This window comes from Notolepis coatsorum (genome assembly GCF_963971535.1).
Source record: "Notolepis coatsorum genome assembly, chromosome: 6".
Lineage (NCBI taxonomy): Eukaryota > Metazoa > Chordata > Actinopteri > Aulopiformes > Paralepididae > Notolepis > Notolepis coatsorum.
In genome coordinates, this window is record NC_140170.1 from 83,566,388 (window position 1) to 83,580,896 (window position 14,509).

Sequence of the window (14,509 nt, forward strand, 5' to 3'; positions counted from 1 at the left end):
CATATATACTATTAACCCCTTCCTATTTAACCTTCCCTTTCCTACCGTAAGGTTTCTGGTGTTAATGAGGGAGGGTACTGCTTGCGGGGGGAACCAAGTTATTTATTTACAATCCAGTCACTAGGTGTGGGAGGGTGCTAAGGGGACAATTGGGGAGAGTGAGGGCGTGTTGGGGAGTACTGCTGACTGCCCTGGAATGGAGAGGAAGACCAGAGTACCGGACTAGGTTTGTAAATCCTGGGCCCCATCCACTCCCACTGCCAGCCTCCAGTTGACGCTCCTGACCCCAAAGACGGAGGTGCAGCTAGCCAGAGTTCTACTGTGTCTCGCTACCTAGTGACCGTGCACCACAGTTCCCACGAAGCAGGGATAATCCACCCTGCTACATAAGGGTCATTGGGCATTGTTTGTCAAATAATATTGATCTTGAGAGTTACACTCTGAGTGCATAGTAGTATAGACATATTAGCAAGATAGGTAGTAGTATAAGAGTAGTAGCATAGTGTTAGGTACATAATAGTAAAAATACAGTAAGAGGGTTAATTTTTTTTATATATATATTATTTCAGATATTGTTTGAAAAGGTGTGTTTTTAGTTGATGGCGTACATGCCCTGGAGTTGAGTTGAATATTGATTTTCCCAATATCCTTTATGGGATATGATTTTAAAAACTTCACATGACAATGAATAATATACCAATGAGTCATTCCACTTAGTTACTTAGCATAACTGGTTCATCTTTACTTCTGCACGCACTAATACAAGCACTCTTAAAGGGACACTTCACCCCAAAACAATGTTGATTCATTCTGCACATAATCTCACACATCCAGAAACAAAATGTTATGTCATAGGGGACATTGAATCCTTGTGTTGTGTTAATTTTATTACAGCACCATGAAATTATGTAGATGAAGACATAGCAATACCTTGTCTTATAGCAACAGTGGCTCAGGAGGTAGAGCGGTCGTTAGGTAACCCGGTTTGATTCCTGCTCCTCCCGGGTAGCGTGTTGAAGTGTCCTTGAGCAAGACACTTAACCCCTAATTGCTCCCAATGAGCAGGTTGGCACCTTGCATGGTTGCCTCTGCCGTCTGTGTGTGAATGTGTGAGTGAATGGATGAATGTGAGGAACAAAATTGTAAAGAGCTTTGGATAAAAGTGCTATATAAATGCACCATTTACCATTTATAAAGACTGCCACCTTATCATTTCATTGAGGTAACATCATTGTAACATTGTAACATCAACCCATCCATCTACACTCCACATGCATAAAAAACACTCACCTTAACACTCACTTTAGACACTTTAAACACTACACCATATGTTATCTATTTATTAAAGAGATTTGAACTACATCCATACCTCATTTTAGCATTTAGCATTTTTAAAGGTTTGCATTTTTGTATCTCATTGCCTGCATTTTTACTTCATTGTACTTAGGTTGTTCTTTAGTTGTATATTGTATATTTGTATAGTGTTGGGACTTTATTCCTCTTTTACTTACTTTTTATTTTACTGTATGAAGCACATTCTCAGGGGCTCATACAGAACCAAGCATTTCACTGTAATGTACATGTACTTTATACGTGACAAATAAAAGCAAACTTGAACTTGAGGTGAAATTAACACAACACAAGGATTCAATGTCCCTGATGACATCACTGGAGGCCAATTATTCAAACTCAATTACCCTCAATAACTGTCAAATTAAATGAATGTGTGCAAAACGGTTTCGAGTATTTGGATGTGAGATTATGTGCAAATAATTATGTGATAAAAGTGATAAAAACGTTTATATTTCTATATTTCTACATTTTCTGAAACTCAAATATTCACACAGAAAGAGAAAAAGAGGGTAATATGAAACAGAGCACAACTGAGGTTATGTTACATAAATAATATAAAGATTGTACATTTATTCCATTGCAAATTACATACCAAATTGTATACAATACTAATCACCGTACAGAATGTCAACGCAAGACACTATTGCATGCTTAAAGGAACATGCCAACATTATGGGAAATGAGCTTATACCGTCTTCTCCAGAGTCAGACAAGAAGATAGATACAGTTTCCTCTCTGTGTGTTCAATAGAAAGCAAGGTAGCCTAGCTTAGCACAAATGAATGGAAGCGGATACGGACCACTGGTGACTATCTTCTAGTCTGACTCTGGAGAAGTACATTTCCCATAATGTTGATGTGTCCCTTTTAAGAAAGAGCTGCCAAAGTTCACTTCAACAAAGTTCATTATTCACTCTCTCATCACCCTCACAAGGCATATTTACATGATGAAATCATTCGCCTTGGAAGTTATTAAACACTCCATGGTCATCACTCATCGCCGTTAAGAAGTAATTTTTGCGGAAGGTCCTCGAGACACCCCTGGGTCCGCTCCGTGGCACGGCCTGCCTTGCTACCCCACTGGTGGAGAACCATACCATTAATCCCAATCCGGATGTGTCCCGCATCATGTCTGGCAGGCCGGTGTTATTCCTCGGCCAGGTGAACACTGAAGCCTCCGCAGCACCTGCTGGCGCTCGTGAAGAAGGGACGCACGATAGTGTCCATAACGATGGTCCACAGGCTCAGCAGCCAGCGGGTGCCAATGAGGAGGCACTGGATACACGGACTGACCATCCTGTTGGGAGGAAGAGAGGCAGACAGTCACTCTCGACAGCACAGGCTGGACCACATGCACTGAATGTATACAAAGCATGCACACACTCACCTTAACACTCACTTTAGACACTTTAAACACTTTAACACTACATCAAATTGTACCTATTTATTAAAGAGATTTGCACTACATCCATAGCTCATTTTAGCATTTTGCATTTTATTAAAAGTTTGCATTTTTGTACCTCATTGTCTGCATTTGTGTACCTCATTGCCTGCATTTTACTTCATTGTACTTAGGTTGTACTTTGGTTTATATATTTTATATTGAATAATATTTGTATAGTGTTGGGACTTTTTCCTCTTTTACTTACGTTTTTACTGTATGAAGCACATTCTCAGGGACTCATACAGAACCAAGCATTTCACTGTAATGTACATGTACTTTATACGTGACAAATAAAAGCAAACTTGAAGCATTAGGATCAATCAGATCCAGGTCAGAGCTACGGTGTGACTCCATATTGATGTCACCAATCTAATCCAGGGGGGTTTCATTGGAGGGGAGAAGACAGGTCAAAGAGGCACTTCTAAGCATTAAGACCGTTGAAACATGCATTAGCCTATGTAAAAGGGGTTGCAACTCAATATAAGGAAGGCGTTCCTAATGTTTTGTATGCAGGGTGAACATGGGTAGAGGAAAGATGGTAAACACACCAGATGTGGAAGCAGCTGAAAATGGCAAACAGGATCCCAGATATGATGGACATGGGGACGGCCAGCAGCACTGTGACTATCCTATAGATCCATATCCTGGACACCTCAAACAGAGCGTTGCTCCAGATCCACACTCTGTCCCCGCTCCGCACCTCCACCGGCTCAGCAATCACATCTTCAAAAGTCACCTGGAGGATCCAGACACAGAGAACATTGTTGCTTCATGCTGAGCCACAAGGTCACATCGATGGCATCTTTACTGTTTTACACACCCTTGTTTAGGGGTGGCAGGACAGCCTAGACAGAGGTACCTGGAGGTAGAGAGGCCGACCAGTGATGGAGAGGTTGCTGGTTCAATCCCTGGTACTGACAGGAGGGAGGGTGTATTCCAGTTGTGTGCTAGAAACTGAAAAGTGGCTGGTATAACATCTACCGGTACCCACCATCTCTGCTAGTGTGAGCAAGGCACTGAACCTGCCCTCTGACCTCTCTGAAGACATCTCTATAATATTATGTGGGGGAATGTGGAAAGTGTTAATTGGGGGGGGGGGGGGTATGTGGAAAGACACATTTAAATGGCCACATAATGATTTGTAGTGAATCGCATGGCCACTGGAGGGCAGTGCAACCAAGATAATGCGTTTCTGAAGTCACAGCCTTGATTTTGTCTGTTATGATCATGGACTTTCATTAAAGTTTATCAAGTCTCCGATTTAATGAATGGATTAGATAAAGATGCCTAACAATGGTCCAAAGCACAAAGTATTACTCATAGAAACTGTAGTCTGTGTGAAACTATACGGTACCTACTCCATAAAAAAAACAGTTACCTTGAGGTGGTCATTAATCCCACGGGGGTCTCTGACGTTGAGCAGAGGCTTGGTGTCGCTGATTTCCACTAAAGTCGACGTGTGAATGTCTTCCTCTTCCTGAAACCCAGGGGGAGGCTTCCAGAGCGACAGTGGCGACTCCCGGTCATAGGAGGAGTCGTCGTCCGGGTCATCGGAATCCAACAGATCAATCTCTATCTCCTCGGAATCTTCCCCTTTCATCATGGTTCCTATTCAATCCAAATCCAAAACCCAGAGCCTATTTGCCTGCCTCTCTCTCTCTCTCTCTCTCTCTCTCTCTCTCTCTCTCTCTCTCTCTCTCTCTCTCTCTCTCTCTCTCTCTCTCTCACACACGTCACACACACACACGCACGCACGCACACACACACACACACACACACACACACGCACACACACCCACACACAAATTTACACCCCTAACTATGCTAAGATCAGGGCCAGTCAGAAGAACCCTTCAGCTGGTAGGACGGAGAGGAGGGTTATATTGGGAACGTTACTGTGTGCTGGCTGGTATTTCCAGCTGGTGGGATCACTTCACTACGGCGAGGGAGAGGCACCTCCATACCCAGGATATAAATATCAGAGGGACTTTATCTGTGTGTGTTGCATTTCACTCACGCAGGGGCGTAATTATGGGGGGGGGGGGGGGGGGACACGGGGGACATGTCCCCTGCATGGTTTCAGAAGGCAGTTATTGTCCCCCACACTTTTTTACCGTCCAAAACAATGTTACACGATAATAAACTGTGACTTACCTCAGTCGGTAAGTCAGACACACATCTGCCCTTTAGATCCACTAGAGACTGAATGTGAACCATGTGTAGAAGGGTGGATTATCCCTGCTTATGGGAGTAGTAGTACACAGCCACCTGGTAGCAGGATACTATAGAATTGGATCTATATGTACCCCTGTCTTTGGCCCGGAACGTCGTTCTGGAGGGCTTGCAGCAGGAGTGGATGGGGCCCAGGATTTACTAACCTGGGGAATGGTACTCTGGTCTCCCTCGCCTTCCAAGGCGGTCAGCAGTAGCTCCCCACACACTCTCACTTCCCCCAGTACCTCCGACAGCCCTCCCACACCCGGTGACTGTCAGTTCAATAGTATTATTGGGCTTCCCTTTAACGGTTCCCGGTCGCGGCTCACGGCGACGTGATGAAGTGACGTCAGCAGTTTGTGCCTCTCTGTATCGAAAACTTAGTCCATTTCCGGGTTTTTTCCGGCGTGGCATTATGACGTGTCCTTGAAACTACACGCTACTTTTTATTTTGTCTTGATAAACCAATAAATGAATGAACCAGGATCATTTCAATTCGATGCTAAATAAACTTTTACGCACGCGTAAAATGTGCCAGATATAATTTTACATGCGTTACATTTTTATCAATATCTTGGTCATTTTTTTAGCTAGAATGAAACGGAAACGTTTGGGAGGAAGTGACGAAGGAGGCGGAAGTTTACTGCCAGAAAGGAACAGTAGAAGAAGTCTCCATGTGCGCAAAAAGTTTGTCTAAAAGATCATTTCTGTGGGACAACACCGTTTTTTCAGTAGTTGTAGTTTATAGTTAGTAGTTCGACTTGTATAGCAGTAGTAGTAGTTGTAGTAGTAGCAGTAATAGTAGTAGTAGTAGTAGTAGTAGTAGTAGTAGTAGTAGTAGTAGTAGTAGTAGTAGTAGTAGCAGTAGTAGTAGTTGTAGTAGTAGTAGTACGACGTTGATGATCCATCGTTTGTTGGTGATGGTGACGAAAGGTCCACTGATCATGACGACAATGAAAGGTAAAGACACTTATTTTGGACTTTGATTGCTTTTGTTTTTGTCAAACTTGTTGGGAAAGGCAAAGAAAGGCTTTCACATGATAAGTGCACATGATGAATGCACAAGTACATGATGAATGCACATGATAAGTGTACATGATGAATGTACATGATGAATGTACATTACAAGTGTACATGATGAATGTAAATGACAAGTGTACTTTATAAATGTACATGATAAGTGTACATGGTGAATGTACATGATAAGTGTACATGGTAAGTGTGCATCAAGAGATTCCTTGTTGAATGTTGAAAATAATGTGCTTTTTATTGTTTTCTACAGTGAGGAGGAGGAAGGAGCAGAAGCTCTGCCTTCAACCAGTTCTGTGAGACATGGAAGGAGGGTAGACTTTGTACGCAATATATACAGAATGGAATATTGAGTGTATATACAGTGTGTGTGTGTGTGTTGTATGAGCAGTGTCTTATATGTACAATGTGTGTGCCATTTATGTGCAGACATGATGAGCAGCCTGCTCCAGTCTGACGCAGGACAACCCAGGCCAGGCCAAGACGTCCAGCCCAGGCAGGAGATCAGGCAGGAGATCAGGCAGGAGATCAGACGCCCTGGAAGACCAACAGTGATCCTGATCCAGCCCCTCAGCCCCTCCGGTTCATGCCGTGCAGACCCCCAGGACCGCAGCTAGACCCCCATGCCACGTATACACAGGTAACACCTGTCAAAAGGCGTTACAGTTTGACAGGTGCAATTTTTTTTTGGATACGCCTCAGGCATCCTGCACTCTATATGACTGCACTCTAGTCATATGTGTACTGTATATAATTATGTATAGAATATCCCACAATTTAATTATTTAGTAATTTTTTACTTTTTTACTGTAAAACATTTTTTTAACTTTTTTTTGTAAAAAAAATTACCTTTACTGACTTTTTGTTAAAAAAAAAGCATGCTGGTGATCATTTCCAGTTGAGAATCAAAATCTCGTCTGTGTTTATTACCTGTGTATGGAGAAAATAATGCTTTGTAAATTGAATTCTGATCTGTTCTCTTTTGTTTATGTAAATATGCTACCTGAGGGTGCATTTCCACTGTTTTATATCCTTGATTTGATATGTTTGCATTGGTTCATACTAAAAATAACACATTTTCTCAATCTGATTTTGTGTTTTGTGTTGTACATTATGCAGTATACAGTATATACAGTATTATACAATATGAAAACTAACTGTCAGGTCATATATGTGAGGCTGTGCTGAAAAAAAATATACCAAACATACCATGGTAAAACATTTTAAAATGGGAATTATACAATTTAAATCAAAATTAGCCAAAACATATGAAATATCCCAAGACCCAGAAGGGTTTTAAGCAGTACCCTTCCTTGACCACCTGTATAGACCCTTCAAATGCTATGCTGTGAATGGGATGTAAGGGTTAAATAATTATGCAGTCACAGTATTTACCCAGGGGTTAGGTTAGCAAATGGAAGAAACAGACACACACAGTGCTCACAATTATATCTACTTTGTATTGAAGCCTGGGCAGGTTATCAGTTACAGGTTGTACTTCAGATTTATTCAGATAGCACGTATTCATAAATGGCACCGGGTGCTCTCACTGATAATGTAGGGGAACACTATTCCCACCATAGGCACCGCGTGCTCAATACATTAATAACACCCCGCTTGTACTAGGGGAGACCCAGGCATAAAGTAGGGAAATCATTGGGAATTCAAACAACAATAATAATACAAAAATACAAAAGAAACCAAGTAAATGTGGGCCCACGTTACCAAAATAAAACCTACACTAAAGCCGGCTTATATTGTTTGGGGTACCCCTTAGACACTGGTTGTTAGCGTTCACTTGAATGGACGTTGATGTGGATACACGAGGTACCGTTCGTACTTAGCCAAGATGGCGGACCCACTCTTATCACCTCTCGTCCAGGTGACAAGATGGCGTCGGGCGATCCCGCGAGCACAGCCAGCGGGCTGGGGCGAACAGCATGGGCAGTGGTGAACTGGAGGAGCGTGCTGTGATGGCGACCTCTACTGGTGGGAAGAGGCGTCCTCTGCGACGTCGGGGAGACGTTCACTGCTGGCTGTTGGTTGCTGCTTTCGCGCGAGCTAATACTGTTGGCTACCCTAAACACAGCTAAACTTCGGGTCTGGATGCACCCTCCTGCTATATCGGTTGTACTACTAACGCAACGTGGCTGACTGTACCACCGGTCTTCAGCGCCGCGTGCCCGGTAGTCTACTGGAGTCAGATGGAGCCGTTAGCAGCATGCTAATACACCGCACACTTACTATTATAACCCGTTAACTATAGACGTTAGTCCTTCATTCTGTATCGCTTACTCACACACTATCGCTGATACTTCTAGGATAACAACGTCAACTAGCAAGTACTTCTTATCACCCGTCGCTCTTCAACGGGGCTCTTCGACATAACTTCTGCAACGGGGCTCTTCCGGAGCACACGCCCGCTGCGACTGTTCATGGTCGAGTTCACTGCCGAAGAGAGCTTCCTGGTGCTCTGGCTCCCAGGTAATCCTCTCTTCCTCGTTGCTTCCCTCTCTCCTCCTGCCACCACCGCCACGCTGCCCCCTGCTGGCAACCGCCACTGATCCCACTCTAGGACCACTTCAGCACGGGAGAAAGCTGCTTCAATGTTAGTGTTAGTGATCCATAATGAAGCCGGAGAAGAGTAGCACCTCACCTCGTTATTAGACCGGGCAAGATATCAAAAGGAACACTGTCTATCACACTTTATACACACACAGGGAAAGTAACAGTTAGTCAGCACTTCTGAATACTTAGTAGAATATTCAGGATGCTACACATGAATGATGAAAAATAACTAGATGGATATCACGGCACATCATAGATAATCATGACGAGTATAGATTCGTTTTTATATAGAGCTAGAAGCTATAGATCCCGCGATATTGCCTTAAATAATTGATTGATTGAAAACTTTTTTTTCTTTTTTCTTTTTTTTTTATCTTTCTTCCCCTCCTTTTTCCCGATTTTTCTCCCATCCCACCCTTCCTGGTTGTTGCGTACTTTCCCCTACTGTTGGTCCGGGAGACCGGAGACTGTCACATGCTTTCCTCCGACGCATGTGCAGCCTGGGGCAGGCCAACCTGGCCTCGCAGGTTCTCACCGGGGAGAGTGTAGCGTGTGGGAGGCCACACTATCTCTCCTTAGTTCCAACCCTTGCTGAGCAGGCGCCCCGACCGAACTGTAGGGGTCGCTGTCCACAACGCCCAGGACCCACCCTTCAGCTTTTCCCACCCCCTGATACAGCCAATTGTATCAGTGTGAGAGGCCAGCCAAGCTGATAGCAACGCCGGGAGCTGGATTCGAACAGGCGAATCCAGTGTCTCCCGGTGTTGGTGACGAACGTAATCTCCGTGCGCCACCTGCCCCCCCTGAAAACTTTAACAGATTGGAGAATGGGTACAATACAGTACAGCTCAATACAAACAACTGCTAAGAGGATGAAGACCAGAAAAATACTTTCGTCTTGTTTACATAAGGGTCCTCCATTTTCAATTCAACAAGACATTTAGAGACATACAAATATACGGTACTATGTAACATCATACTGCCTGGTTTGGAAACTGCACTGCCCAGGACAGGAAGGCCCTACAGAGAGTGGTGCGCTCAGCAGAGCGTACTACGGGTATTGCACTACCACCCCTGCAGGATTTATACAATAGGAGGTGCAAATCCAGAGCCTGCAGAATAATGAAGGACCCTCACCACCCCAACAATAGCATGTTCAAGCTGCTGCGGTCAGGCAAGCGCCTCCGCATACACGCAGCAAGAACAGAGAGACTCTGGCTCAGCTTCTTCCCCCAGGCCATCAGAACATTGAACACTGATCTCTCCACACACAAGCTGCATTCTCTAACACACAAACACACCACAGGTCACTTTAATCACATGAGAAGAGGTCACTTAAGAGGGGGGAAAAAGGTCACTTTAAAGGGAAAAAAACAAAACATAACTGGATGTTTTTGTATAGTATAGTTAGGATAGCATAGTGGCATAGGGTAGAATTGTATAGAAGTGTACATAGGACTCATTGCCATTTGTATTTTATCTTAGTATTTGTATCATGTCTATTTTATTTCTATTCTATTTTATTCTATTATTATTATTTGTATTTTGTGCACAATCGAAGTGGGCATGGCCACCTTCGTTTCACTATATGTCTTGTGTATGTATGTGATGAATAAACCTCTTTAATCTTGAATCTCATACAAAAATAGAAATCAGAAAGGGAAGAAGATGTACATTAGAAGAAAATGTACATTAGAAGACCCCTTGTTATGCCGGCTTTGCTTTTTTACATACCGGAATCGGAGATGCGGATGAATGGAAGCACAAATGAATGGACCAGCTAGCGCTAGCCTATAGCTGTTGGCGAAAAGCACCTCTCCCCGAGTTTTAAGCTAGGCTATTGGTCTATCCGCTTCCATTCATTTGTGCTAAATTAGGCTGGCTTGCAGCCGGATAGCTTTCTACTGAACGCACAGAGAGGAAATTGGTATCAACCTTCTTTTCTGACTCTGGAGAAGACGGTGAGCACATTTCCCATAATGTTGATGTGTTCCTGCACAAGTGTGCTTCTTATTACAATATTCAAGAGCCACAAGAAAACCAGCAATGACTGTAAACCAGTCAAAAAAAGAAATGTCCCATAGAATCAAACCCAAAAGAGGACTGCTTAAGCTGCTCCCTCTGTTGTTTCCTCTCTTCCTGTGTGGCCTCCACTTCTCTTTTCACAGCTTCATAGTCATCACAGAGCTGGTTGTACAGTCATTGGTATCTTCTTGTCTGACTCTGGAGAAGATGGTAAGCGTATTTCCCATAATGTTGGCGTGTTCCTTTAACATTGAAATACTATTATGGATTCACAACAGACCAGGCGAGTCCGTAGGTTTTTTGGCTCTGTACACCAGCACATTGGATTTGAAATGGAACAATTGAGGGTTACGTTAAAGGTCGGACTCTCAGCTTTAATTTGAAGGTCTTTAACCGTGTAGAAATTGTAGCCCTTTTTTATATTTATACATCAGACATTTTAGGGGACCAAATGTAATTGTATACATTAACAAACTTTAAGTCATCATATTTAATATTTGGCTACAAATCCTTTGCAATCAATAACTGCCTGAAATCTGCTAACAGGAAAAGTTTACTTCTGAGTGTCCTGTTGTTCAGTCCCTGAGGGTTCGAAGATAATATCATCACCCTCCCGTCACCAGGGGCGGAGCTTCCTACAGGCGACATAGGCGGTTGCCTTGAGTGCCACCCGGAGGGGATCGCCAAAAACTGCTCAGCAGTTTTTTTTTGGAACACAGCTTTTTTACTTCAAAATATTGGTTGTAGATATAGATATAGGGGCTATATGTATCTACAACCAATATTTTGACGTAAAACAAATCTAATTAGATTTGGGGGGGGGGGGTGCAGTGGTGAAACTTGCCTATAGGGCGCCAAATGTGCTAGGTCCGGCCTTGCCAGTCACCATAGGTGAAAGTACAGAAAGGTGTAACGTCAGTGAACTGATCTTTTACATTACATTTACATTTAGTCATTTAGCTGATGCTTTTATCCAAAGCCACTTTCAAGTTGTGTACAACAAGTCAGCAGGAAGGGTACAAAGGTACTTTTCCTGACTGTTTTCTCCATTGACTTCCATAGGACATGTAAAACCCCAGCCCCACTCACCCCCATCACCCTGTGTGGCTCTTCATTGGACACACTGTGGAGTCCTTCCGCTTCATGGGAACTATTGTCTCCCATGACCTCAAGTGGGAGCGCTCCCTCATCAAGAAAGCACAGCAGAGGGGCGGCTACGTGGCGTAGTGGGAAAGGCGCTCGCCACGAAATGCTGGAGACGCTGGGCTCGTCAGTTCGAGCCCAGCGCTCTACATTTGCTTTCAGTTTAGCTGGTCGTCCGTACTAATACACATTGGCCGTATTAGGGGGTGGGAAACTGATGGGTGGGGATCGGGCGTTGTGGACAGCGACTCCTACAGGTCGGTTGGTGCGCCTGCGCAGTAGAATCAGGAAGTGTCGGGGGCAGCGTGAGCCTCCCACGCGTTACTCCTCGCCACTAAGAGATCGAGCTGCGCAGGTGAAAAGATGCGACTGCTGTTACCTCAAGTACCGGAGGGGACTTGTGCTATGTATGACTTAGTCCACATTGCAGCCGGCTTGTGGGAGGCAAGAAACAGCGTCCGTGACAGGGGAGGGTTGAATTGGATGATACGAAATTGGGATGGGAGAAAATATATAGAAAATGGGAGAAAAAGTGGAGAAAAAAAAAAAAAAAAAAAGCACAGCAGAGGATGTTCAGATTCAGATTCAGATTCAGATTCCTTTAATAAGCCATATGTGTAAACACATTGGTATTTTTTTCGGCAATTACAGCGTATGTATTTTTCCATAAATCTTTTTTTTTTGCATAACAACAGCAACAACAGACACAGGACAAAGACAGTGCTAGTGAAGGATTAATAATTTTAATAAATAAAGTGTAAAGTAAAGTGCAGAGTTCCAGGTCAGTCCCAGTGCAGTATTTTTGCCAGTGTCACTGTTATTGTGCCAGTGTCCTGCGGAAGCTGAAGAAAAACAACCTACCGAAGATCATGATGGTGCACTTCTACACAGCCATCATCGAGTCCATCCTCACCTCCTCCATCACAGTATGGCACGCTGCAGCCACGGCCAAGGACAAAGGCAGGCTGCAGCGTGTCATCCACTCTGCTGAGAAGGTGATCGGCTGCAATCTGCCATCTCTCCAGGACCTGTACGCCTCCAGGACCCTGAAGCGTGCAGGTAATATTGTGGCCGACCCCTACCACCCCGTCACAATCTGTTTGAGACACTCCCCTCTGGCAGGAGGCTGCGGTCCATCAGGGCCAAAACAACAGCTTCTACCCCTCTGCAGTGAGCCTCATCAACAAGGCTTGTTTTGTACACTATTCATACTTCACTGTTCATTCTTTTTGCACATTACTGCTCAACTGCACAACTATTTTTATTCTAATTAGTGTATATATACTCGACCACATCGTGCACAATTGTACAGCCCTGACCTATTTTATTTTATAATTATATTCTATTCTATTGTACTTCTATTTTAATTTAGTTTATATTCTATGTAATCTTATTCTACCTTTTATTTTATTCTACCGTAATTGTCTGTCTATTAATGTTGCACCAAATTACCAAATCAAATTCCTTGTATGTGTAAACTACTTGGCAATAAAATACCCTTTCTGATTCTGATACAGTATAGATAGACAGTGGGATACAATCATATCTAACAATACATTAAAAGATTAAAAGATTAAAGATTAAGATTAAACTGGACTTTTGAAGAAGTCTTTATTCATTGCACACATTGCAACGTAGTCATGCAGCGACACACACATGCAATGGGCGACACACATAGGAACACATAATCTGATTAAATGTTGTCTCTGCGCTTGACCCATCCTGTCGCCCTTCCCCCCCAAGGGCAGCCGGGAGCAGACATGGGTTGCGGCGTGGGGCTGCACCCGGGGCCCAATCCAAGTGCTCCTGTCCATCTTTGTCAGGGACGCAACAGCGTTAGCAAACTGTTCTGCGTGTTTTTCTATTAAGTTTATCTCTTTTTCCACACTCTACACAGAAAGTCCCAGGAGATACCTCACCTGGGTACCCGGCAACCCAGGACCTTCTTGCTGTGAGGCGACAGTGTTAACCACTCAACTACGTGCCGCCTTCTCAGGTGGAGGTGCCTAGGACAGAACATGTTGAGGTGGGGGTCCGTGGCTTGTTACATATCAATCTGGGGCTTCTTGACAGGAAAAACCTTGAGTGCCACTGGTATACAGTAGTTTATATTACCAATGTTGTCCCAGTGAAGGAGAAGGAAGCAACACAGGAGGGTCCAGTGTAGAGAAACTGGTTAGTGATTACAAACAACATCAACATTAACAACAGCAACAAATACAAACTAATTTACCTGTTCTCTTGTTAATCCTTGTATCCACAGTCAGTGAACTAGAGCAGAGCTGGGCAATGATTCAGCATAGTTTATCATCTTTCAATGGGATCATCTAATAATTAAATGATTTGTGATATTGTGAAGACGTTACATAATTATTGAGGTTGTCAAAGTTAACGCGTTATAAAAAATTATTTTAACGCCACAATTATCTTAACGCAAGATTAGCGTTTCTTTTACATTTCTTAATTTTTTTTTTACTAGACTTCACTCAGGTGTATTATTGATACTCTCATTGATACTATGTTTGTTTCTGACTAAAAGTGTGTGTGTGTGTGTGTGTGTGTGTGTGTGTGTGTGTGTGTGTGTGTGTGTGCGTGCGTGCGTGCGTGCGTGCGTGTGTGTGTGTGTGTGTGTGTGTGTGTGTGTGTGTGTGTGTGCGTGCGTGCGCGCGCGCGCGTGCGTGTGTGTGTGTGTGTGTGTGTGTGTGTGTGTGTGTGTGCGTGCGCGCGCGCGTGCG

The 14,509-nt window shown here is 43.7% G+C and overlaps 1 protein-coding gene across 1 annotated transcript; it reads right to left on the reverse strand.

Annotated features, from left to right (window-relative positions):
• Positions 1 to 1,936: 1,936 nt before the first annotated feature.
• On the reverse strand, positions 1,937 to 4,459 carry cav4a (caveolin 4a). Its single transcript, XM_084316929.1, has 3 exons — positions 4,174 to 4,459; positions 3,344 to 3,531; positions 1,937 to 2,648 (listed from the first exon to the last, which is right to left on the reverse strand). The coding sequence occupies exons 1-3, from the start codon at positions 4,396 to 4,398 to the stop codon at positions 2,498 to 2,500; spliced, it is 564 nt and encodes a 187-aa protein (XP_084173055.1). The 5' UTR covers positions 4,399 to 4,459; the 3' UTR covers positions 1,937 to 2,497.
• Positions 4,460 to 14,509: the final 10,050 nt, after the last annotated feature.